The sequence below is a fragment of the Bos javanicus genome, chromosome 6, assembly GCF_032452875.1.
Source record: "Bos javanicus breed banteng chromosome 6, ARS-OSU_banteng_1.0, whole genome shotgun sequence".
NCBI classification, from domain to species: domain Eukaryota; kingdom Metazoa; phylum Chordata; class Mammalia; order Artiodactyla; family Bovidae; genus Bos; species Bos javanicus.
The window spans coordinates 97,943,953-97,971,520 of record NC_083873.1 but is presented as its reverse complement, the minus strand read 5'-3'; the positions used below and the strand labels follow the sequence as shown (position 1 = coordinate 97,971,520).

Below are 27,568 nucleotides of genomic sequence, written 5' to 3'. Positions count from 1 at the left end.
ATATAAAACAGATAACAAGGTCCTGCTGTATAGCACCGGGAACTAGTAATATAGTCAAAATCCTATAATAAAATAAACTATAATGGAAATATAAATATATATATGTAACTGAGTCACTTTACACCAGAAGCTATAATTTTGTTTATTTATTATTTAATTGGAGGCTAATTACTTTACAGTTTTGTAATGGTTTTTACCATACATTGACATGAATCAGCCATGGAGAAACTATAGTTTTTTAATTGAAATAAGTCAACTAGACTTCAGTTAAAAATTTTTTTTTAATAAATAAATACATGAGGATTTTTACTAGTCTTAATCTTGATCCAGCTCCAGAGGCTGACTTTGAAGTGCCTGGGATAGACACCATTATTTTAGCATTCAGCTATTTGAAGCCAACAGGGTGACCTATTTTTGTCTCCCACAATCAGATTCCCTTCCAGAGATCCAAACCACAGGGAATAATCACCATATAAGAATTTATCCGTTTAATTATTTTTTAGTGTCTTATATTGAAATGTCAGTAGATGTGTTATCTTTTTTAGTTTAATAGAGTTTTACAATATGTTTCTTTAGAAAACTGATTAAATTTCAGATTGTTATATATAGTTTTTAGGGGTTTATGCATTTTGATTTTTTTTAATTAAACAGAAAAATTACATGCCTTAAAACTGAAAGATTTTTTAAATTAATTATTTTTAATGGAAGGATAATTGCTTTACAGTATGGCTTACCCATGTCCCCTCCCACTTGAACCATACCTCTCACCTCCCTCCCTATCCCTCCCCTCTAGGTTGTTAACAAGCCCGTTTGAGTTCCCTGAGTCACACAACAAATTCCCATTGGCTATCTATTTTACCTATTTATATTACCTACAGTAATTTAAGCGTTCTTGTTACTCTCTCCATACAGCCCACTCTCCCTCCTCCCCCACCAGCCGTGTCCCTGGCTGTTCTCAGTATCTGAAAATGTACAGATCTTTCCAGCTCCAAATTGGGTTATTCTGAATTCTCTTCATTATTTGTAAGTGCTATTTATTTGTTAATTCTTTCTTATTGCAGACTAATCTGGTGGCCTCTGGTGCTAACGAATCTGAAATCTACATTTGGGATCTAAATAATTTTGCAACTCCAATGACACCAGGAGCCAAAACGCAGGTATTACATTGATTTCAATGTAGTCAAAAGAACCAAAATCAGTTTTTCTGCACTTATTTGTTTTTTTCACACAAAATATATCTGTTTAAATGTCAGCGTTTAAAATATATCAGTGTTTAAATGTCATTGATTTTTCTTTAGCATGATCAAGTGTTAATAAATATGTTTCCTAAGAGTATCAGCAAGTCCTTCAACAGTAAATATTTATTTAGTACTTGCCATCTCCCATGCACTGTTTGAGGTACTAGACTTGTGGTAGTAAATAACATAGTGTTTAATAGTTTCTTCGGTATAATATTTTATGTAGTATAGTGTTCTATATTATATAGTATTTTAGCAATACCCAACCTCAGAATAAAAATCATAGAGGAAACTTACTTAAAAAAAGAAACACAACCTTGTTTCCTATGTAATTCTAATAAGTTGACAAAGAACAGTCATCTCCGCCTTCTTTACACTGTATTGACTATTCGATTTGAGTGGCTATTATAACAGGCCCTAACATTTTGGCTATCTGAGAGGCAGCGTAACAATAGTATATGGTTTTCCAGGTCTAGGCTGTAACTTTTGCTCTGCCTAGATGTCTGTCACGTTGACCAGCATCTACTTTGTGGTCCATTATCTTCCATGGAGCAGTTGCAAAGTAAAGAAACAGTGCTTGGTTTGTAACAGGAGCCTAATAAGTGGCTGGTGAATAGACAAGGTAAAGTACTTGAATTGGTGTATACCTGAGCTTTAAACTGCATATGTTGAGAATATAAAAATAAATTTATGGAAGGTATAGATACAGATTTTTAAGTAATCCATTTCCTAAGAAGAAGAATTAGATTTTGTAGTTAAACTTGATTACAGTTGAGAAATGGTTCTTAGTAGTTTATTCTTTACAGCCCCCAGAAGATATCAGTTGCATTGCATGGAACAGACAAGTTCAGCATATTTTGGCATCAGCCAGTCCCAGTGGTCGGGCCACTGTGTGGGATCTTAGAAAAAACGAACCTATCATCAAAGTCAGTGATCATAATAACAGGGTAAGTAGTAACTTACACATAGTTACACATAGTAACACAATCTTAGGAAACAGATGGATCTGTGAGAAACACGTTTTGTTTCTGCTGTAGCTATTCCTATGTTGTTTGTCAGAGTTGGGAACAAGGCAGATTTCTGTAAAGTCAAATCCTGTTTTCTTACGGACCAATCATGTTGGAATGAGAGGTTGTTTTTCCCTTTGGGGAAAATAATAAAATTCCTACTAAACCACACTGGATATATTAATGATGAAGAGAAAGATTGGTCAATCAAAGGAGTTATTCCATGATACACCAGTTGTTTTGCTTTGCCAACTATTCCAAAGCATTATAGCAACTAGAATGTAAAATTTTTCCCTGCTAGTAATTTTATGACTATGAAGCTGTAGTTTCCAGACTCTTGGGTTCCTCTTTTCTGATTAGGCAGTGCTAAAATGAACTGATATTCTTCTCCCACTTGCTCAGTAGACGCTGTTGTATACACATTACATTTTAATCTTACAGATTCATTAATATTATGTCATCATATGTTATAAAGTAATTTAGACACACCTTAGGGCTTGCCTTATTAATTTGTTTTCAATTACTGTTTTTAGTTGGACGTTTAAAAAGCGAGTTTGCCTAAATCAGAGAATACATATATAATTTAAAAACAGCAATAGCAATGAGAAAACACTATTTATAAGAATATTTCCTCAAAGTATTGTTTTTCAGTGAGTCAGGAGTTTTAAAACAAGTTTCAGTGGAATAAAGTACACAATAAGTATTTCAGTCACCTTCTAGAACACTTAACAGGATCTGAGCTTCCAAGTATTTCTCAGTAATAATGTTAATTTATCCCATATGAAAGTTTGAACAGTAGTTGTTGCTTTAGTCACTTTATCTTGATTTTTCTGATAAAGTAGAGGAAAGATATTAATTTTTTTTAAATCTTCTCATCTTCATTTCTCTAAAAGTATTAAATTTTAAATTTATATAAAACTTTTCCCCTTATTACAATTTTGACAGGACAACTCATTTGTGGTATAGAATTACTCTGGCCTGGAATGATTTGGTGTATCAAAGTGTTGGATGAATTGAAAACATTTAAACTCTTTAGTTTAAGACCACTGTTTAAGAGTGTTTAGTAGAATTTAATTTAGTGTGTTTTTAAAAAACAAATTTTAAATAAATTAAAATAATGACTACGTAAGTAAGAATATTGTTTTCATAAGCCTGAGCTGATGTTTTCTACTGTTTGCTTCAATAAATGTATATTCCTCATGTTCATTTCGGCTTTTCATAAAGTAGTATGATTGATAAGATGTGAGCCTTGACTGTGTGCAGATGCATTGCTCTGGGTTGGCGTGGCATCCTGACGTTGCCACTCAGATGGTCCTTGCCTCTGAGGATGACAGGCTACCAGTGGTCCAAATGTGGGACCTTCGCTTTGCCTCCTCTCCGCTCCGTGTCCTGGAAAACCATGCCAGGTATCTTGCTGCTCTTCGAAAAAGCTTGATTTGTGAATTGTAAAAAATGTATTTACTTACTGCTTTGAATTATCAGATAATTTTTTAAAATTAGGGAATCTACTCTGTCTCTGTCTTATGAAAGTTAGTATAAATAGTTCATTTCTATTTTAAGCAATAGTCATCTGATTTTTTGTACCGAAAAATGGTAGCCAAATCATATCACAAAAACCTGAAAATATGTTTATGGATTTTCTACAACTTATTTCAAATAATAGGTAATAGTTAAAAAATAAAATTAAAAAAAATAATAGGTAATCAAAATTCTAGTGAATCATAGCTCTTTGGGACAACTCTTGGATCTTTGGGACATTATACAGTTTGATGTTTATTTGATTCATCATACTTATGAAGAGTCTTCCATGACATTAATGTCAAGCAACAATTGAAAAGTTTGTTTTACTTCTGAGTGTTTATCTTAATTTAAAAGCAAACATTTTTGAGATAGTAAGTGGTTCATTCTACCTTCAATTTAATAAATGTGTGGATGCTGTAAAAAAACATCAGAATTGTCTTGTGTTAACTTGAGTAGCATCAAATTTAGTTTGTGGGAGTCCCTGGCAGTCCAGTGGTTAGGGCTCTGTGTTCCCACTGTGAGGGACATGGGAGCTGAGATCCACAAGGTGCAGAGTGCCGAAAAAGGATTTTGTTTCTTTAGTTTGTAATTGTGCAGATTTCCTATGATTTATATTCAGGTGCCCAGGGAGTTTATGTATGTTTTGTTCAGTGTTTTTAAACAAGAAACAAATCTCTTGTAGTGTTAAAGTATTTTCAGTGCTTTGGGCTTTTTTCTTCTTTCCTTTTTAGGGATATACAGACTAAAGCTTTAAATTCCTTTTTCCCCCTGTGTGGTGGAATTACACACTTTGAGAAGTCTTAAAGTTTGTGACCTCTCCTTGAGCTTCTTATAAAGGAGAAAAGAATCTGATCACAGTGTAATCCTATTTAGATGTTATGCTTCAGTCAGCTTTTTAGTAAAGAAGGGGTGATTCTGAGAAGTTTTAATATTTTTCCCATGTTTGGTAAGGTTTTATTTATTTATTAAACACTTGCTTATTGAACACATACCAACCAGTGTACTAGGATTCAGTAATACCAAAAAAATCCCTGCCCGGTGTTGAACAGAGTTCCCTGTGCTGTACAACAGGTCTTTGTTGGGTGTCTATTTTAAATATAGCAGTGTATACATATCAGTCCCTAATTTCCAAATGTTAGCTTGATTAAGACTCATAGTAAACCTGTAGAGTAAATGCTATTATCCCATTTTACACATTGGAAATTGAAGCTTGGCAAGGCTAAACTTGTTTTAGATCAGAACTGTAAGCTGCTGACTTCCAAGTCAAACATCCTGGTCATTGTATCTATGCTCTTAACATTACATTATACTGCCAATGTCAGAGTGGGCACATTTTAGCAAGACAGAATACCATACTGGGTGCCAGGAGCAAATCAGCCTCTCTATTTCTGTTTACTCCCTCTAGTAAATGCAAGAGTTGGATTATATGATCTTTAAGGTCCTTCCAGTTCTGTAGTTCAGTAATTTTTTTTAATACCTGCTAAGAATTTAAATGTTCCTTAAGATGTGATATTAAATATGATACTGATATCTAAAGGCATTCTTGACGTGCTTGAAATTTTTGGCATACATAATAGGATTCTAAAGAGAGGAGACAGTAAGAGTCCATTATTCCTAAATGGACTTCCCAGGTGGTGCTAGTGGTAAAGAACCCGCCTGCCAGTAGAGGAGATGTAAGAGATGTGGGTTCAGTCCCTGGCTCTGGAAGATCCCCTGGAGGGAGGGCATGGATACTCCAGTATTCTTGCCTAGAGAATTCCATGGACAGAGGACTCTGGCGGGCTGCAGTCCATGGGGTTGCAGAGTCGAGCAGGACTGAAGCAACTTAAGCACACACACATGCATTGCTACAGTTGGGGAAAGTTGAATATGGACTCTCTATTTAGAGTATTGCATAAAAATAACATTTTCAGTATGAGATTATATATAGGAGAAGGTTCTTATCACCAGAGAGAAGTGTAGAGGTGTCATGTAATAATCTGCATTTGACAGATGGAATATATATATATAGAGAGAGAGAGAGCAAAAATATAAAGACCTAAAGTAAATGTGGCCGAATTGATGAATCTAGGTGAGAAGTATAAGAGTGTACATCACACTATCCTACAGTTTTTACAAAGATTTTAATGCTTAAAAGATAAAATGTTGGAAGCAAAGGCATTCTTAAATAATTTGAGTTCTCTTCCTATAGCGTATTTTTCTGATTCTGAGAGGACTTAGATTGTAAAAAATACCATCATATTAAAAACAACTTTGGGGGAAAAGAAGAGTAATATATACCTTGATGGTATGTTTTCAGAATAATTGAGGACTCTCTGTATGTTTTTAAGAAAAACACAGACATAATTCTAGTTTCTAGTATTTTTCTTCATGGTCTGGCAATGTTAACCTTTCTTTCATCTCTAAATAGCAGAGGCATGAATGTAGAAAAAACAAACTATTAATATTATATAGTACTTATTTCTGGATGGTAGGATACAGGGATTTTTTTAATTTTTGCAGGGGATGCTAATCTGAATTTTTCAAAACATTTACTGAAAATGTTACTTTGTTTGAAAGTAAAAGTGTTAGTCACTCAACCATGCCCGACTCTTTGCAACCCCATGGACTATACAGTCCATGGAATTCTCCAGGCCAAAATACAGGAGTGGGTAGCCATTCCCTTCTCCAGGGGATCTTCCCAACCCAGGGATCAAATCCAGGTCTCCCACATTGCAGGTGGATTCTTTACCTGCTGAGCCACCAGGAAAACCCTGTAGACCATGTGTTGGGCATTTGTTTTCTTTTTTTTGCCATCATACACTGTACTCTATATTGAGCATCTTTGTAATGATCACAGAGCATACCCATTGCTAAACTGCTTTCCAGAAAGATTATATGAATTGTACTTCTGTTAGCAGTGTGTCTCTCCAAAGCCTAGACAGAAATAATTTGCAGATTTGATTTACTCAAGATTAAAAATTTCATCTTTGTGTTTTTAAGGGGGATTTTGGCAATTGCTTGGAGCATGGCGGATCCTGAATTGTTGCTGAGCTGTGGGAAAGACGCTAAGATTCTGTGCTCCAACCCAAACACAGGAGAGGTATGGGGAGGAAATATTTTTCAGACTTGGAGTGATTGTAATATTTAACTCTAGCTGAATAAGAAAATTTCCATATGAATTCTTTAGCACATGATTAAAATTAAGAATGTGAAAGTAGATGGAGGTGTGTATGAAATGCTAAACTAGCAGAGACTTTATCTAAACCCAGCTGTTTTCATCTGGAAATACCAGTCATTGAAAATGGTGTATTTGAACCTAGTAATCACCCCACCCCCAACCCCTTACTTCCAATAAAAGGCATTTATCTAGACTCAGAAATAGTTGGTTGGATTTATTTAGTGTGTTTTCTGGAAATCAGTGTCCTCAGAGTAGGAGTGTTCAAGGTTTGGGTCCTGAAGGTCCTCTTTGATTTTTGGACATCAGTGGATGTAGATTTTTAATCTGTCTTCTGAACTGTACAGCAAGAATATAATACTGTATCATGAAATATTTGTCATGTGTTCTATTTATGGAAATTTAGATGGATAAGCTAAATGAGCAGGCTAAATGCCTTTTCACTTAATTCTGTTTCCTTATAAAATAAAACATTATTTAAAATGTCACATGAAGTCCAAATTAAGCTAATTTGACTTGTTTCTTATATCTCCTAAGAGCATCAGTTAGCATCACACTAACCTTGAGTTAGTAACAATTATTACATGATTACATTGTAAAGTTAATAAGCAATTATTACATTATTTATATCAGCCATTTTTAATAGTTTTTCTATATTCTGTTCCTCCTAAAGAAAACTGTTTATGCCAAATTCTGTTTTGATTCTGCAGCAATAAGAATGATGTGTACATGTTTTCTCAGTTGACAAGAAAGAAGCCAGTCTTCTCAGTGAATTCTTCCTTCTCAAGAATTTTTTTTTTTTAAATTTTTATTGGAGTATAGTTGCTGTACAACGTTGTGTTAGTTTCTGCTGTACAACCAGGTGAATTAGCTACATGTGTACTTGTATCCCTATTAAAAGTTTCTTCTCATTAGGCCATCACAGAGCCCTGAGTGCAGTCCCCTGAGCTGCACAGTGGCTCCTCACAGTCAGTCGTCTGTTTTATACGTACTGATGTGTGTCGGTCCCTGTCTCCCAGTTCATCCCGTCCCCCGCTTCCCCCCAAGATTTGTTTTTGAAATTTGATCTTCAGATGATTTAAGTGTGGTTCTTTGGATCTTAGCCAGCAAAGTCAGTTGGATAGAACCCTTTTAGAGGTCAGCAAGTTGATCCTAATACAGTATTCTGATCTTTCAGATGCATCTTCTATTACAATTTCAATAAAAATAGGAAAATCTCAGTTTTTAAAATGTTCTTATTCCAAATCTGGTCAAAATTTTGATTTTGTCATTTCGTTTTTGTCATAATGAACTTTTCTTGTACTTTAAAGAAATTTTTTAAATTGTTGTTTTTCCTGGCTGTACACTTTCTAAAAGTAAATGTTTAATCACAGTTGTACTTGTTGATCATAGTAATTCAGGTGTTTTGGCTATAAAGCGCCTGTACTTCTTTTTTGGTCTAGGTGTTATATGAACTCCCCACCACCACACAGTGGTGCTTTGATATTCAGTGGTGCCCCAGAAATCCCGCTGTCTTATCGGCTGCTTCCTTCGATGGGCGTATCAGCGTTTATTCTATCATGGGAGGGAGTACAGATGGTTTAAGGCAGAAACAAGTTGACAAGGTAATAAGAAATATTAAGGTTTTTTTATTACAACATCTGAAAAGAATCATCTTACTGTATAATTATTTTGAAAATGACTTTATGGATCAGCAATACCAATTACTTGGAAAATTGTGTAAAAAAATTTATTCGGTATGACTTGAAAACGTGTAACATAGTCTTGTATAAGTTATGAAAATCCCGCTTTATTTTTTAGCTTTCGTCATCTTTTGGGAATCTTGACCCCTTCGGCACAGGACAGCCCCTTCCCCCATTACAAATTCCTCAGCAGACGACCCCACAGAGTATCGTGTTGCCTCTGAAGAAGCCACCCCGATGGATCCGAAGGCCTGTTGGTGCTTCCTTCTCAGTAGGTGGATTTGTTTCTATGGTCCGTAAACACCGAGGACAAAGTATTATTATAAGATTGCTCAGATGGAAGAGGGCTGAGTTTGAGATGTGTTTGTGAGTTTTCATCATTTAGAAAGACTTCTCAGGAAAAGTGGAACCTACTCCCTTTTTTCTTTTAAATTGTGATAAAATATACATAACATAAAATTGACCATTTTAACCATTTTAAAATATAGCAGTTGAGTGGTACTGAGTACATTCCCCTTGTTTTGCAACCTTTGCACTGCTTCCGCTGCCCCACTTTATTATACTTGTCATCCTTCTCTATCTCTCCTTCCTTCGTTCCTTCTTCCTTTTTGGGGGTGGGGGGAAGGGTGCTGCATTCTAGTTGTTACGAGGTCCACTGTGGTTGCACATCTAATCTGTAGCCTCTCACCTTGCAGCACTTACAACAGCACTGAAGCTGACATTTGGATTCTCTGTCTCATCCTTGGCTCCAAACTCATGTGGGAAAGAAGACAGTGTTAGTTATTATCTTCATAATACTTCAGTACTAGTGAACGGACATTCCCTTTTCATTCCAAAGATAAATATATAGTGAACATCCTCTGTCAGGCACCATCCTAGGTACTGGAAACACACCTGTAAACTAGGTAGAGTCTGTGTCTCAAATAGTGTGTATAGAGGGGCAGCGAGAGTTTTCTGTACAGTTTGAGTTTTCTTTTAAACCTTATCCATACATAATTTTATTAGTTTTAATTACTTTGGGAAGTAGAGAACTAACTAGATGAATGGTTAGGATTCAGTAAGTAAAGTGGAAAGTCACAAGCAAAAGTGAAGATTCAGAGACAGGAGAGCAGATAGAGAAGACCAGCACTAGGGATGAGAGGTTAATTAAATCAAGAATGAATTTACAAGTGACGTAATCAACTGTCTGTTATTTAGGAAGGTTAGTATGTAGCAAAAAGGCAAAATGGTTGTCTGAGGAGGCCTTACAAACAGCTATGAAAAGAAGAGAAGCAAAAGGCAAAGGAGAAAAGGAAAGATATACCCATTTGAATGCAGAGTTCCAAAGAATAGCAAGAAGAGATAAGAAACCGTTCTTTAGTCATCAGTGCAAAGAAATAGAGGAAAACAATAGAATGGGAAAAACTAGAGATCTCTTCAAGAAAATTAGAGATAACAAGGGAACATTTCATGCAAAGATGGGCTCAATAAAGGTCAGAAATGGTATGGACCTAATAGAAGCAGAAGATATTAAGAAGAGGTGGCAAGAATACACAGAAGAACTGTACAAAAAAGAGCTTCATGACCCAGATAATCACTATGGTGTGATCACTCACCTAGAGCCAGACATCCTGGAATGTGAAGTCAAGTGGGCCCTAGGAAGCATCGCTACAAACAAAGCTAGTGGACATGATGGAATTCCAGTTGAGCTATTTCAAATCCTAAAAGATGATGCTGTGAAAGTGTTGCACTCATAATGCCAGCAAATTTGGAAAACTCAGCAGTGGCCACAGGGCCGGAAAAGGTCAGTTTTCATTCCATTCCCAAAGAAAGACAACACCAAAGAATGCTCAAACTACTGCACTGTTGCACTCATTTCACATGCTAGTAAAGTAATGCTTAACATTCTCCAAGCCAGGCCTCAGCAATACGTGAACTGTGAACTTCCAGATGTTCAAGCTGGTTTTAGAAAAGGCAGAGGAACCAGAGATCAAATTGCCAACATTCGCTGGATCGTTGAAAAAGCAAGAGAGTTCTAGAAAAACATCTACTTCTGCTTTATTGACTGTGCCAAAGCCTTTGCATGGATCACAACAAACTGTTGAAAATTCTGAAAGAGATGGGAATACCAGACCACCTGACCTGCCTCCTGAGAAATGTGTATACAGGTCAAAAAACAACAGTTAGAACTGAACATGGAACAACAGACTGGTTCCAAATTGGGAAAGGAGTACATCAAGGCTGTATATTGTCACCCTGCTTATTTAACTTATATGCAGAGTACATCATGAGAAATGCTGGGCTGGAAGAAGCACAAACTGGAATCAAGATTGCTGGGAGAAATATCAATAACCTCAGATATCCAGATGACACCACCCTTATGGCAGAAAGTGAAGAAGAACTAGAGAGCCTCTTGATGAAAGTGAAAGAGGAGAGTGAAAAAGTTGGCTTAAAACTCAGCATTCAGAAAACTAAGATCGTGGCATCTGATCCCATCACTTCATGGCAAATAGATGGGGAAACAGTGAGAGACTTTATTTTTCTGGGTTCCAAAATCACTGCAGAGTGGTGACTGCAGCCATGAAATTAAAAGACACTTGCTCCTTGGAAGGAAAGCTATGACCAAACTAGACAGTTTATTAAAAAGCAGAGACATTACTTTGCCAACAAAGGTCCATCTAGTCAAAGCTATGGTTTTTCCAGTAGTCATGTATGGATGTGAGAGTTGAACCATAAAGAAGACTGAGCTCTGAAGAATTGATGCTTTTGAACTGTGGTGTTGGAGAAGACTCCTGTCCCACAGCAAGGAGATCCAACCAGTGCATCCTAAAGGAAATCAGTCCTGAATATTCATCTGAAGGACTGATCCTGAAGCTGAAACTCCAATACTTTGGCCACTGGTATGAAGAACTGACTCATTTGAAAAGACCCTGATGCTGGGAATGATTGAAGGCAGGAGGAGAAGGGGACAACAGAGGGTGAGATGGTTGGATGGGATCACCAACTCAATGGGCATGAGTTTGACTAAACTCCAGAAGTTGGTGATGGACAGGGAGGCCTGGTGTCCTGCAGTCCATGGGGTCTCAAAGAGTCAGACATGACTGAGCAATTGAACTGATAGTATGTAGCATGGATTGGAAGGAGGAAAAGACAAGCAGTAGACATGCAATCATACAGCAGTTCAATATGAAAAGAATTAGGCAGAAAAATAACAATGTAAAAGGAAGAAATGAAAGTGGTTTAAGAAAAAATCAATGTCTGAAGCTGAGGAGTGACTGTGAGAGGCAGAGGAAGAGTTCTGAGCCTGCTTATAACGAGAAGGATAGCGAACCTGTACGTGGGAGCCCCCTAGAGAAATGAAGACCCAAAGGCGTGGCACAGCGAAAGTGCTTCTAGACTAGGCTGAGCAAAGAGCGGCAGTCGTGGACCCGTAACTAAAGTACGTAGAGAGACGGAGGGAGGTGATTTCTATTTATCAAGTTCTGTTTGTGCAGAGTTCTACTGTCCTGGACTCCCCGTCTCTGGAGATGAGTATTTTTTCCCTCCTGATGTAAGGAGAGCAGCTCTCACATGGGAGTTTCATCTCCTGCTTTCAGAGAGAAAAGAGGAGGTCAGAGTGTCTTCCTTGCTCCTGCTGTTTCTCAGTATTCTTTCAGTTCACTTGCTCTGTCGTGTCTGACTCTTTGCGACCCCAAGGACTGCAGCAAGCCAGGCATCCCTGTCCATCACCAACTCCCAGAGCTTGCTCAAACTCATGTCAGCTCAAAATAATCCTTATGCCATATGACATGTTTTGTAGCAGCATATTCACCCCCTTTTAAAACTTAGAACCTAGAGTAGAAGGTGAGGAAATACAAAGGCTAATAGTTGAATCAAAAGAGGGAGAGATAAATGTAATATACTGAGGGCATCTGGGGGTGGCAGAGGTGACCTTTGCCCCCGCCTCGAGGAGGAGTCGTATTGAGTAGGTGGAAGTGCGTAAAAGCAAGTAGGTGAGAAATTGTGGGGCGCAGCTACTAGGACATTGCATCCAGAAGGTGAGTGTTGTGAAGAGGAGTAAACATTGAAGGCTGGGGTCAGATCGTGAAGCATGGAAAAGAGCATCAGCGAATTGCATACAGAGGGAGACATGTAGGTCACAGTTCTCTCCTTTAGCAGGTTTACGAGAAGCACGTTAAGGGGCCATGTCCTTGTGTCTCAAGCTGATGTTGTTTCCTCATCCTGCTCTAGTTCGGAGGCAAACTGGTCACCTTTGCGAATGTCAGAACGCAGCCTCACCCGGGGACTGAACAGCAGCCGCAGCAGCACCACGTGTTCATCAGTCAGGTGGTGACAGAGAAGGAGTTCCTCAGCCGATCGGACCAGCTGCAGCAGGTCGTGCAGTCACAGGGATTCGTCAGTTACTGTCAGAAGAAGATCGATGCTTCGCAGACTGAGTTTGAAAAAAACGTGTGGTCCTTTTTGAAGGTAAAGTTGGTGATAAGCAGCTTTGCTTCATTATCTGCAAATTTAACTGTTCCCATCACATTCTAAACTTGTCTTCCTGTCAAAGAAACAGCAGGAACAGTGTGATTTGGGGGATCTCATGATGAAATTAAATAAAACCTTATGAAAAGCATGTGAAATAATACTTTATGTCAAGAGTTCTTTCTTGGCTTTGAAAAGCCTAATATGAAATGCTTTTTAAATAATATGCTAGATGTTTTTAAGTGCTTAAGTGTTTTTAAGAGACATAATATTCAGCAGACCTTCTTAAAATTAAAACAGAGCTGAGTATAATAAAAACATAGCATGTTTAATTTCCATAGTAGGTCCAGTTACAGACAACGGGGGAAGAGGGACCAGGTGTAGAGGGGAGAGGTCAGAGGCATTTCTCATCCCTTTTACTGAGTTGCATTTGTGACAGTAAAATAGCAAATAGAATTCTCTTTTTGGTTATTTTGCCTCCACTGGAATGTCTGTTTCCCAAGTCTGAGTTTTGCAAAGAAAAGAGCTCTTGAATGCAATAATATTTAATTCATTTTTATATTTTGTAAGTATTAGTTTCAAGAAAGTTTTAGGATGTGACATTGAATATTTCACGTAATGTGAGGTTTGCATTCATGTAGCCTTTGGACATGACTCGGTTTGTTTTTACAAATATGAGTTTAAAAGTAAGCTTTATTCAGCTTGGCTAATTAATTACTAGTATACTTATTATTTCTTAAAAAATAGCTTCTTTAAAAAAAAATTATTTGGATTCTCTCACAGTGAAGAAGCTTCTAGTTGATATAGTAGACTTTAGATATTTTAAATAATTCTACTTGGAATTTGAGCAGTTAATTAAAAATTAGGCCTTTAGATGCAGTTCTTTATTTCAAGAAAATGTCTTTTTTTAAGGTAAACTTTGAGGATGATTCTCGTGGAAAATACCTTGAACTTCTAGGATATAGAAAAGAAGACCTAGGAAAGAAGGTAAACTTTGGGGGGAGTTTTAAAGGCTGTGCTTACACAAGTGAAATATTTATGTAGTGTAGGTGTTTTTTGTTTATTTTTTTTAAGTTCTATACAGATTACTTCAAATCATTCAGTAAACATTTAATAAGAATTTATGCTTGGTCACCAGAGTTTTGGATTCATGTTGTTAAAGTTAAAACTTTTCATCGATAATACCCAATTTAGAAGCTGCCAGAACTATCTTTAAACTTGATCTAAAGAGTTGTGTCAGTTGGGCCTTGAAACAAAAAAGGCAGTAAGCCTCAAACACTGGCAATAGCACTTGGATTTTTAAGAGGATGAGTAGTCAGTGGCTCTGGAGGAAAGAGAGGGAAAAGTTTGTTTCCCTGCGTTATCTACAGCTTAAGTGATGAACATTAGGGTACAGTTTTCCACCCCAGCTATTTATGCCCTCAGCTCACAGTTCCCAAACTGTGTATTGAGTTGGTCCAGCTCACAAGTAACTAGTATTAATAAATATTTTGGAACAAAGGTGTTTTACTGTACTGAGCCTGAATAAATAAAAAAGCCCAAGTGGTTTGCTTAATTTTTTCTTTCGTTTGTTTTTGCTTAATATTTTAATGTTAAAAAAAAAAAGATTGCTTTTTAAAAATGGGAGGTCATATTCCAGTTTTTAAGTTTTCTTCTCTGAGGAGCTTAATAATTATTCCACAATGTTGGCCTAACAGCAGTTAAAACACTCTGACCTTGGAAACCTTGAAGGAAATAGATTGGATTCTTTGTGTAATCTGTATTAGGCCTTTGCCGTTTTTTGGAAATGACTCAGGTTTTCCATAGCATCGCAGGGTTATTGCGCGTGTGCAGCAGGCAGGATCCCATGCGCTCCTCTCAGTCAGTGCTGAGCACTTGGAAGATTAGTACCTGGGCTCACATCAGAGCCCCCCTGCTTACTGGCCATGTGTCTCTTGCTCACTGCTTTAGATTTTTTTTATATTTAACTTTACTGTTAGTCTGAACTTCTTCATGCTATAACTTGATTTGCAAGAGATTAACGTGAAAGTTTTAGTGCATACCTGACAGCAGAAAATGAGGAGATAAAATTTGATTGTCAAAATACTCTTAATGTTCTTTCCATAGTGAGTATCTGAAGAAATTTTTTTTTATGGTTATTTAAGACAGAAGAATACATGCTGTTTTGAGGTTAGTTTTATAACTGAATAGCAGAGTAAGATGACATGTGAGCAATAAATCTACATAATTGAAACCAGCATCATTGAGAATCGGCTCTGCACTCATTTTACTCTGTTCTTGAGCATGCTATCCCTGATTTGAACCTTTTTTGGATTTTTGCCAATGAGAATGGAGTAGTAGGTGAACATTTACTGTATGCCTTGAAATAGAGTTAACTCCCTTTGGTAGCTGAGTTGTTGTCTTTATTTCAGATTGCCTTGGCCTTGAACAAAGTGGATGGACCTGACGTGGTAAGAGAAGGCCTGTAAAAATAGCTACCTTCTAAAATTTTGGTTTAGGTCATAAGAAAATATAATTTAGGAAATTTTTGTCTGTCTTACTGCTTTACAATTTAAAAATACTAATTGTAGATATTTTTAATACATGAATAATTCTCGTTTGGCAAGAAAAAGGGGTTGGGTCTTAGCAGTAATGGCTCTTTGCTTTTCCTCTAATGATGTTTTTCAAATAAATTTACTTAGTGTAACTTCTTGTGATTAAACTAGCTCTGAATGTTGTTGGTTAGGTCTTTTGTCTTCTTGTTCCCTAATAACCTTTTGATGCTGCGTTCTTCAACCCCTCTGTCACTGTTTTGTGTACCAAAGGCTCTTAAAGACTCTGACCAAGTAGCGCAGGGTGACGGGGAGGAGAGCCCTGCTGCTGAAGAGCAGCTCTTGGGAGAGGTACTTACTTTTCTCATCTTTAACATGGGGAAAATATGTGGTTTGTTTATCTCACAGTGAAACATGGAAAATTTCTTGGCTGCATGTTCCAGCATAAAGCTGGCATTTATTTTCTTAGAGATGCTTAAGATAGGAGTCTGTTTACTAATTTGACAGAAGTACCATCTCTAAGGGCTTCCCTGATGGCTCAGATGGAAGAATCCACCTGCAGTGCAGGAGACCTGGGTTCGGTCCCTGGGTTGGGAAGATTCCCTGGAGGAAGGCATGGCAACCCACTCCAGTATTCTTGCTTAGAGAATCCCGTGGACAGAGGAGCCTGGCGGGCTGCAGTCCACAGGGTCACAAAGAGTCGGACACGACTGAGTGACTAAGCACATACCATCTCTAAAGTCTTCAGTTCTCTGACCTAGCTTCTGGATTATCTGGTTTAAAATTAACAGCTGATGTGAGTATATCAGGATGTCAAACTGAAAAAAGATTTTATTCAGAAATCCACATTGCATTGCATGCAACATTAATGTTTTTTCTTGGCTTGTTAATATTTAGGGCTCACGATCAGTGGCATAGGCCTCTGAATTAATCTTTAATTTTGAGTCCAAGTAAATTTAGGGCTCACGATCAATGGCATAGGCCTTTGAATTAATCTTTAATTTTGAGTCCAAGTAAAGAATCCACCCTCATCTCCTGCATTGTGGGTAGATTTATGCTTTATCATCTAAGCTACCAGGGAAGCCCAAATAAAGAATATTTCACTAATAATCTGATTGTTCTGACTCAGTAGAAAATGCATCCAGAGTTATAGTGACCATTTTTATAACTGTAAAAAAGAGTCCTTGAGCACAGAGTTGTATCATTTTTATAACTATATGTATCATTTTTATAACTGTAAAAAAGAGTCCTTGAGCACAGAGTTGTATCATTAATTTTTTTTCTTTTTAATTTTATGGGTGTTTTTTAAACCACTAATAAATAATTCTGTAATTTACTTTTCTTGCTTTCTAATTATATTTCTTTCATCTTGGAAAATTAATCAACAGGTTCTTGTTTCTCATCTCATATTTGACTTTTTCATTGTTCTTTTTGATATGGAGATATCCTGACTATGTAAAGTTTCTTACAGCCTTTTACTAAGTTATAAAAATAATTCCTCTTTAAATTTAGACAATTACAAGACAAGATGATTATTATAAATATTTTCCTTAGAATTGGATCTTCAAGCATTTATTTGACTCAAGAATAAAGGGTATGCATAAAATCTTACTAAAAATTTGAACTAATTTTGGGAATACCTAGAATTGTAGGGTACATTCAAGAAAGATATTTTGATTTGTATACAGCTGGACTTACCCTTTCTATACAAATAGAGAATTGTTTAGAAATCCACTCATAAATTAATAGGTATATATGTATGTAACACGGAGAAGGCAATGGCACCCCATTCTAGTACTCTTGCCTGGAAAATCCCATGGATGGAGGAGCCTGGAAGGCTGCAGTCCATGGGGTCGCTGAGGGTCGGACACGACTGAGCGACTTCACTTTCACTTTTCACTTCCATGCACTGGAGAAGAAAATGGCAGCCCACTCCAGTGTTCTTGCCTGGAGGATCCCAGGGACGGGACAGCCTGGTGGGCTGCCGTCTATGGGGTTGCACAGAGTCGGACACGACTGAAGTGACTTAGCAGCAGCAGCAGCATGTATGTAATAAAGCAGTAGTCATCAATATGTGCTTTCAGAATATTTGAAAAAAATGTTTAAGGTGGTCATATCTTCTCTTTAATCCTGATAATGCTATAATTATATAAAATAAAACATAGTAGTTTAGACATTAAAGATACACATTACATAATAAATTGTGCATATTTTGGCTTTGTATAATTTATAAGTCCATATATAAGGGTTTATTTGTTTTTTGAAAGCAAATTTGAAACATTAAGAGAAAAAAAGATCTTTTGGGAATATTTTTTAGTGAATATAATCAGATCAGTATCTGATTTGTTCCTCAGTGCTTCCCAGGTGGTACAGTGGTATAAAAACTCCTGCTGGTGCAGGAGATGCAAGAAACACAAGCTCAATCCCTGGGTCAGGATGGTCCCCTGGAGGAGGAAATGGCAATCCACTTCAGTATTCTTGCCTGGAAAATTCCATGGACAGAGGAGCCAGGCAGGCTACAGTCCATGGGGTCACAAAGTTGGACACAACTGAGCCCATCAGTACAATATGAATAAAGTTTTAAAAGTTTATTTCAGTTTTTAAATCCTAAAATGCTTCTCTTTTGTTAGGGAAAGAATTAAGATTATGGTTATTTTCCTGTAATAGTCAATTTTAACTAATTTAACTAAATTTAACATCATTCACAGATGATGCTATACTTTGTGCTACACTAAAATTATCCAATTCAAAAATGCTCCTGACTTTGAATACTGGGTGCTAAGATTCAAATGTATAGGTAACAGGAGCACAGAAGATAACATTTTATCTCATGTAAGACAGACGTGTTTTTTCTTTTAGTTCCTCTGTAATCTGAAATATATTATTTTTTGTCTTCTTTTGAACTTTTATGCATTGAAGAGAAAGTATTTAAAATATTTGCCAGCAGTATGCCTCTATTACATTTCTTTTCTTCTAAAGAAAGAAGATATTTAATTTATTTTTACTCAGTCTTACAGCTAGTTTCAGAAATTTATAACAGAACTGTGTACATTTTTACCAGACCAGCCTATAGTTCCGGGTATGATTAGTTGAAGTGAACACAAAATCTCTAATTGAATTTGAATATATTGATAAATAACTCTTTACATTGCATTTATATAAGGATGCCAAGCATTATTTTTTTTCTACAACTGAGTCAGTTACAACCAAAAGACTCTTACAACTACACCTACTGGACAGAAGTTTTTAGATGTATGGAAGCAAAGTTGCTTTTAAGATCTAAATGTAATGTAATTTAAAACATATTTTGTGTGTCTCAGGCTACTCTTAGTTGAGATATCTAAGAAAAAGACTTCAGCCTCAGTATCTTCTGAGCCACCAGTGTGAATATGTACATTTAAGTTTGCTTCATGTTATTTCTGATGACTTTGGATTTTATTTATGATTATCTGATAAGAGTTAATTCTTAAGGATGTCATAGATTTTAGTGTAAACTTGAATCTGAGAGCTTCTCTGGAATAACTTGGCATGTCATCTAGTCAGTAAGTAATCATATTTAAATCTTGTTTTGCTGGTAAATTATTGTAGTTCCATTCTGGCTAAGTTGCTGCTCTTTCCATCTCTTTAGCAAATTAAAGAGGAAAAACAAGAATCTGAATTTCTACCAGCAGCTGGAGGAACATTTAACATCTCTGTCAGTGGGGGTAAGTATCTGTTGGTTTTGATATCAAATTTTTTAACCATTTGAAAGCAAATAGTCCCTGAGTTTAAGTTAGAAACATTTTGTCACATGTGGTAAAGGTTGAAAAGAACTCAGTTATCATTTAGTACATGTAATCAGTACCTTAAAAATGATGGCATGATCTGATACCTATGTGATAAAAACTGTAAAGGATCTTTATTATTACATTTAAGCAATCTGAAAAATATGTTATTTTACCTAATTTTATTTACATGCATCTCAGTATGTTTCTGTAGATATCAGCAGTTTGTGATAGAGATTAACCTCCCAGTAATATTCAGAATTCAACTTTGTGTTTTCTGCTGAATGTGTACTAGATAGATGTAGTGTTTTTTTTCTTGTAACAAAAAATTTTATTAACGGGTGTATTATATCTTTATTGCAGATATTGATGGCTTAATTACTCAGGCTTTGCTAACGGGTAACTTCGAGAGTGCTGTTGACCTCTGTTTACATGATAACCGCATGGCTGATGCCATTATATTGGCCATAGCGGGTGGACAAGAACTCTTAGCTCGAACCCAGAAGAAATACTTTGCAAAATCCCAAAGCAAAATTACCAGGGTATGTTATTTTAATAATAAATAATAGTATTTGTTTGTAAAAAGCAAAGCACTCATTATAGATAATTAAAAGGGAGAAAACAGTGAAGAACCAAAAAACCACCCATAATCCTTTAACCCAGAAATTAGTTATTGTTAACAGGTTGGCATGATTGTCCCAGGTTTTTGTCGTTTATATATATAATTTTTTTAATTAAAATGCTTTTCATATTTTTACTGTAGAAAAATTAGAACATAGAAAATGTTAAAGATAAACATTGTAATACTTCCTGATTCTTCAGTCAGATTGGTACCTAACCTCTTGTATATCTCTCTGTGCGTTTGTAGAACTTTTAAAAACAGAATCAAGATTCTAGAAGTACATATGTGTGTTGTTTTACTTACAGACACTGTCACTTACGTTGTAATCATTTTCCCATATCATTGAAGCTTCTTACAAAAAATTTTAATTGCCCTATAATATTCTATAGGAGGGAGATATCATTTCCCTTATTTTGAGATGTTTAGTAGTTTCTTACATTTTCCTAATATAATTAAGACAGTGGTAAACATCCTTATTGTGCCTAAAGATTTGTACAAATTTCTAATTGTTTAACGAGGCTGACATCCTCGGAAAGGAATTTCTGGTGCAGAGGGTCTATAGGTTTTTAAGCCCCCTGCTCGACGGTACTCGATTTCTTCCCATAAAAGTTGCCCAGCGCTCAGTCCCGCCAGCCTGGGTTGCGGTTCGTCTCCAGGCTTGTGTTGTGTCGGTCCCGCCTGTGTCCCCTTTCTGCCCCACTGGCTGCCTTTCACCTCCTCACACAGCCTGTTCCCTTTCTCTCCTAGGACTTTGCCCCTAGTACTTTCTTGGCCAGGAATGTTTTTTAACACCGTATATAGTTTTCCTTCTTAGCCTTTTGTAAAATAGGCTACTGTGACTTTTTTCTTTGAGAGAAAATCATATGGTTTTTTTTTTATGTCAGTTGGCTAAAGGATGTACTTTGCTGCTCCTTTATTTTGCATGAAATACTGTCAAAAGAAGTTGAAAGATGTGATTGATTAGCCAGAGTTAATTTTTATTAGTATACCAAAGGCTTTTAATTGTCCCTTGGTTTTCCTTCCCCAAGCTAATCACTGCAGTAGTGATGAAGAACTGGAGAGAGATTGTTGAGTCTTGTGATCTTAAAAATTGGAGAGAGGCGTTAGCTGCAGTGTTGACTTACGCTAAATCAGATGAATTTTCCGCCCTTTGTGGTAAGAAAATGAATTTTATATGACATACATGGCATGATACATTGTAAGTAAAATTAGGGACAGATTTTATTTAGAAATTTTTGTGAACCTACTACTAATCACAGACAAGAAAATGAAGTTCTCATTTGAATGCTTTTCTCAGAAGTATTGACTGTGTCATTTCTCCATAACTTCTAGTCATTTTTTAAAAATATTGTATAATGATTTTGATTTCACACAGACCACACTGAGACTTTTGCATTTGCTACTTACTAACTGTATGAACTAGGAAAAATTCATTTCTGAGCCTTAGTCTATTCATATGTAAAATGGCACATAATCAGCCCTCTGTTAATAAGTGTTAGCTTGAAAAAATAAGTTCCCCTGAAGAAGGAAATGGCAGCCCACTCCAGTACTCTTGCCTGGAGAATCCCATGGATGGAGGATCCTGGTTTGTCTAAAATGGCAAACAATTATTAGCAAATAAGTGAAAGTGAAGTCTCTCAGTCGTGTCCGACTCATTGCAACCCCGTGGACTGTAGCCCACCAGGTTCCTCCATCCATGGGATTCTCCAGGCAAGAATACAGGAGTGGGTTGCCATTTCATTCTCCAGGGGAATCTTCCCCACCCAGGGATCGAACCCTGGTCTCCCGCATTGCAGGCAGACACTTAAACCTCTGAGCCATATAAGTAGAAATTACTGTTAAAGGCCATGACTAAACTCTGATAGCTCAGACATAATGTTTATTATATGCAAGAACAGAAGCTTTAGGTTGCTGGTATAAAAATGAATAACCTTGAAAGTATTATGAGAATAGAAAAATTATAAGATATTAACTTTATTATTATAAATAATTCAGCATAGTCCTGCTTATTGATATTTACTCCAAATGTGCCATGTTTTAGTCCACTGCTTACAAAAGTACCTGGACAAGATAAAATGCAGTTAAATGTTCATTAGGATTTTTGTGTTCAAATATTGTTCCCACTTTTAATTTTTTCTAATGTAATGAGAAATTTATTCTATGGCTAGATATAGAATCTTGTGAAATTGTTTATTATACATAATCTGTCACACCACTCATTTAACAGTAAGTATTTACTGAATATTTACATGACAGTGATTTTATTTCTGCCTGCTACTCCGTGGTTATAAAGTTTGATCCATACCTCTGAAAATATTGCTGGGCAGCTCATGACCTTGTACACAGAGTGCCTTGTGTATAAACTTATTTGTTTTCCTCTACAGATCTTCTGGGAACCAGACTTGAAAGTGACGGCGATAGCCTCCTGCAGACTCAGGCCTGTCTCTGCTACATTTGTGCAGGGAATGTAGAGAAACTAATTGCATGTTGGACTAAAGCTCAAGACGGTAGCAGTCCTTTGTCCCTCCAGGTTAGTATCTTTGAAACAAAAGGTGCTTCCTCTCCAGTGCTGTCTTTCACCCCTGCTTATGTTCTAGAGACTGATTTATTCCAGGTGTTCACTGCTTTCACCCTACTTAATTACACTTTAATTCTTTGGCTGGATAATTATGTGGATTTACTGCTGTATTTGGAAGGGCAACGTTTGAGATGATGGCATAGTGAACTGGGAGTGCAGCTGTCTATGAGGACGAAATTGGAATATGATAGTGAGGAAAGTAAGCGGCAGGAGCATGTGGAAGCCAGTTTGCCTCTTTTCCTCATGCTCGTCCTCTGCCTCCAGGGATCCTGTCTGCCTTGGGCCGGGAAACCCAATGGGGTCAGGAGTGGGAGGAGTCCTCCGTACCAGCAGACTGTCTTCACGGTTCAGGAGAAATGAGTGTAAAGATAAACAGAATCCCATGTAGCACTAATACACGGCAAGAGAGAAAGTAAAAAAGTCTGGGGACTATGGTCAGGTGTTGAGTAACTGTATATTTAGATTTTTTTTTTCCCCCTATTTAGTCAGCAGAGTCCCAAGAAATCTCAGTCTGTTTGTTTTCTCTCAGCAAAGATTTTCTTAGTAGGCTTGTGGCTTTAAAGATCACTACTGAAACCAAAAGTCTTGTAGGAATCAAGGTTTTTCCTTCTAAGTGCTTCTGAGAGAAAACACTTTTTTTCCCCACAATTCAAGATGGATTGGTGTACTTATGAAGGGCAGATGGGATATTCTTGTACCTTATACCTGATGCATAGCTCTCCATTGTTGAAATGGGTATTGGAGAGCAGTGTGAGAAACTTGGGGTTTGAAATACTAAGCCCGTTTGGAGGTCAACTTATCATACTACTATTTTTATAGTGTAATATTTTCTCTTCTACCTCCTGGGACCCAGTTTCTGCCTTCGGACATGTGCCTGTCACTTTCATTTCGGATACTTGCCTGTTTTAACTCACAAGACAAGTATCTGGCAGTTGAAGGATGTTTAGGAGAAGATGGCAACCTGTGCTTTAACCATGTGTAGAAGACCTTCTTCCTCCTTGCTTTTTTTAGTTACCTAAATGGTCGTCCACTCTTTAGAGCTTTTAAATATTGGTGATAATGAACACTGTACTTTGGTAGGCTTTGGAGCTGTTCGTAACGCCTTATCTTTTCCTGCTTCCTCTCAGTATACATCTTGGTATCATTGTCCAATTCTCCTTCACTCCCCCTTCTTTTTCTCATTCAGGATCTGATTGAGAAAGTTGTCATCCTGCGAAAAGCTGTACAACTCACCCAAGCCATGGACACTAATACTGTAGGAGTTCTTTTGGCTGAGAAAATGAGTCAGTATGCCAATCTGTTGGCAGCCCAAGGCAGTATTGCTGCAGCCTTGGCTTTTCTTCCTGAAAACACCAACCAGGTAATTAGAACTGGCCATTTTTCTTCTTTTAATGTATGAGTAAGGTGAGTTCAGTAGATAGCACACAGCATTAAACATAAATGTACTAGTTGGAGCAGTTGAGTTTCTATCACTTAACTATTGGTGAATATTACTGACGAGTCTTCAAGGTTAATTTTAGGTGTATGCAGGCTACGTCAGAGATAGAGTCTTCTTCCCTTTGTACTTAAGGGCATAGTATTTGAGGAAAATGAGTAGGAAAAGAACCAGTTTATTTCTTAAGCCAAATGCTGATTCTGTGCACAAGATTCTTTGTAGGTGTCTTCTGTGTTGAAAAGCTATAAATGTTAATACTTAACCAGATTGGAGTTGTGATTTTAAAATCCCCACAAATGACACTCCAGGTAATAATGTATCCGTTCATTCTATATGCTATTTCAGTCTGGTGCTGTCTATAGGCGAGTATATTTTTAAAGTATCCAAGGCAGAGAACACTACATTACACACATAATTTAGTGTCCTTATTTGGTGTGAAATAACTCAGCCTTGTTCATATTTGTTCATTTCAGTTATTCATTTCATATTGTTCAGTTCAGCAAGCGACTGAATATAGTGATGACTAAGATTGCCAAAATCCTTTCCCTGCGGGAATTTCCAAACTCACAAGTGACTCTTCATTGTATATCTGCTAGAGCTTAATTTTGAGCCTTTTCTTATTACTGATCTTTTTATTCTAAACTTCATTCAGTTTTTGACAAATTTTTTAGTTTTCAGTATTTTGTCTGTTCTAGGGCATAGCAATACATTTCATTGAGTAAAAATACTTATACCCGTGTCCCGGGACTGCAGAGGTAGGACACCAGTTGGTTTTATATCCACTCACATGTAGGATCCAGCTCACATCTTAATTGTTAATGAGAACATTAAGTGGAGTAGAAACAAAATCTTTATAATGACTTTGGTTTAATAGTTTTATAGGATTTTCTACTTAATAGAGTCTCATTATTATATTGAGGTCTAAGACCCTTAATCTTAAGACTAACTTTCTCTTAAGACCTTTAGATCTTCTAGCCTAAGAAGTAAGCTCTTCATTTTTAATACTGTTTATAGTCACATACATTTTATATACATTATTCTTCATGCTTTTCTTTGGACTTTTAAAGAACATTCTTTGTGTAAAAATTTTAATTTTGACATTACTTCCTACTATATATATCAGTATACTCTTAGTATTTTCTGGAGAATATTTTCTGAGACTTTGTAATATCATTATGGTATAGTTCTTCTCCATAAAAGACTAGTTTACCTAAGTATACCCACAGAGTTTAAGTGATGTCTTTAAACCTTTAATGAATTTATAGAAATGTATAATTTTTAGATACTAAAATGAAGTGTTGCTAAAACATTTTAACATATGTATATGGTCAACTCATACTTACTGGAGATCCATATAATTGTAGATCCATGTGAGCTGCCCTGAATTTAACATCTGACTCTTAATTTATTTCAAGCATCTCTCTCTTAATTAATTTTCATCTCTTACATAGATCACCATTTTCTTCCATCACTATCTTTAGCAGTTGATTCTCTTTCGGAGCCTTTTTTTCCCTACAGAGAAACAAAGTTGTATTCTTTTCAGCTTCTGTGGTTTTGTGGTTTTTTCAGCTTTTGTGCTTTTGTGGTTTGTGAGCGTTGCTCACCTGTCACTACAAGACGACGACAAACAAGCAGTGAGGACGGGTGACAGTCTTGGTGCCGCCACGCGGCGGGCGTGACTCACGTGCCTCCTCAGTTAAATGACAGGTTACGCTGTGTATAGTGGACCTTTGGTGCCAGTCTTGAATATTGGAAACCGTGATGTCAAACCCTGATGTGCCAGAGCCTGTGGTGTAATACACAGCATATGAACAAAAATCGTATGAATGATCATGCTTACTTTAAGATCGATATGTCATATTTAGTTGGGTGAACTCTTTAATAATTTGCGTGGCTTTCTTCCATTGCTTCTTATAGCCAAATATTGTGCAGCTTCGAGACAGACTTTGTAGAGCACAAGGAGATCCAATACCAGGACCACAAGAATCACCCAAAATTCCTTATGAGAGGCATCAAGTGCCCAAGAACAGGCCTGGACCTGGTGCTGGCCACGCACAGATGTCAAGAGTTCCAGCTCAACAGTACTATCCCCATGTGAGTGATACGGTCCAGACTGAGTAGGAACGTTTATGTATGTCACATTGGTGGTTTTAGTTTGTTGGGGAAGAGGCCTGTGATGAAACTGTAGACAACATACTGTTTTAATGGTTATAATTTTTCTATCCTTGAAAGTAGCATTTATGATACATTTTTTTAAATTATCCCTCTAATCTAGTCAAATAATTGATAAATTAGATATAGTTTAAGCTAGGGAGATTTCTTATTTCTCCATCACTCAAACATATTGCACATGTACATCTGAAATTTTTACAATTTGATTCATCTAACAAACTGTTAGTAAAATGAGAACAATTTTGTGGGTGACTTGGTTACTTTTTTTTTTTTTAACATTTTTAGAAAATAGTCTTTTTCTAAGGTATATTTTCTGAGTCACTAGTGTGGGTGTTCTGTGTCTTCTGTATCAGCACAGTAGAGTATGCAGAATCCAAGTTGTTTTTTTTCTTTTTTTTTTTAACAACTTGTAAAGAGAAAAGCAAATGACCAAAGGTTTATGAAGTTGTAGGTCATGGGCAGTGCGAAGTGGTTATTAATTAACTCATTTATTTATTAAATAAAAATTAGCAAATGGTTAATGGTATAAAATGGGGCCTCTTATTGTCTTTTGCTATTCCATGTAGAAACTTGTATTTCCAGGCCAGATAACCTTCATGTTCTTAAATAAAATTTATTTTCATAAGTAATAAATAGTCTTGATTTATAACCAAGTTAGCAGGTACTCTGCCCATATTAAAATAGAACAGATTGCTAGTAGAATTGATGGAGTCATTTTTACATTTTGTTGTAGCAAAAATAAGCATAAAACCTTAAAAACTGAAAAAGCATTTTTGTCAGTTATGCTTTTGCTTGGTACTTAATCAAGATTGGTTACGTTTGAATATAATTATAACTATCTATACTACTCTGCTTTGATTATTTTTTCATTCATTTGACAAATATAAATCTAAGAGCTTGCCTGTATTCTCCCTGTTGAGGGTGTGTTGGTAGGCAAAACAATAAATTCCCCACTCTCATTGCTAGTCTTAGAAACCTGTTACATAGGGAGGGCACATCAGGTGATGGCTGGGAAGCTGAAAGGTGGTGGAGAAGCCAGTCACTAATCAGGATTTTAAGACATGAATTTGTCTTAAAATTTGACAAATTTAAGAATTTGTCAGCTAGGTAATAGTTAACAGGATTAGAACTCCTCAGCTCAGCACCTTCAGTTCGACCTCTCGGGGCACTAAAGTAAGGTGTTCTCTTCTTTGGGAGAAGACAGGTTTACTCCCTGAGTCCTCAAGTTCATCTGTCTTTCAGGGAAAAAGTGGAAACCTTAAAAGACTTTTGTTATACTTTGACCTAGTGGTCCGCTAGTTTAAGAAAAGGAAAGCAAATTCAATCATGAACTAAGAGTAGTTTTTCATGATTAAAGCTTATGGTGTGCTGAATAAGGGCAGTGGCTTGTGGTTTTAAAGGAAGGCTTACAAGCG

The 27,568-nt window shown here is 36.6% G+C and overlaps 1 protein-coding gene across 31 annotated transcripts in view; it reads left to right on the top strand.

Annotated features, from left to right (window-relative positions):
- The window catches only part of SEC31A (SEC31 homolog A, COPII coat complex component), a 60,033-nt gene that overhangs the window by 12,859 nt on the left and 19,606 nt on the right, over positions 1–27,568 (top strand). For 22 of the 31 annotated variants that reach the window (XM_061420646.1, XM_061420614.1, XM_061420622.1 and 19 more), the window contains 16 exons: positions 1,062–1,157; positions 2,045–2,185; positions 3,509–3,651; positions 6,749–6,848; positions 8,366–8,527; positions 8,724–8,876; positions 12,815–13,051; positions 13,964–14,038; positions 15,463–15,501; positions 15,856–15,933; positions 19,211–19,286; positions 19,710–19,888; positions 20,997–21,123; positions 22,353–22,498; positions 23,733–23,906; positions 25,899–26,075. In XM_061420646.1, the coding sequence (XP_061276630.1) occupies positions 1,062–1,157; positions 2,045–2,185; positions 3,509–3,651; positions 6,749–6,848; positions 8,366–8,527; positions 8,724–8,876; positions 12,815–13,051; positions 13,964–14,038; positions 15,463–15,501; positions 15,856–15,933; positions 19,211–19,286; positions 19,710–19,888; positions 20,997–21,123; positions 22,353–22,498; positions 23,733–23,906; positions 25,899–26,075 (2,103 nt within the window). The remainder of the gene's footprint in view (positions 1–1,061; positions 1,158–2,044; positions 2,186–3,508; positions 3,652–6,748; positions 6,849–8,365; positions 8,528–8,723; positions 8,877–12,814; positions 13,052–13,963; positions 14,039–15,462; positions 15,502–15,855; positions 15,934–19,210; positions 19,287–19,709; positions 19,889–20,996; positions 21,124–22,352; positions 22,499–23,732; positions 23,907–25,898; positions 26,076–27,568) is intronic. The other 9 variants (XM_061420625.1, XM_061420620.1, XM_061420637.1 and 6 more) reach the window with 1 other exon arrangement.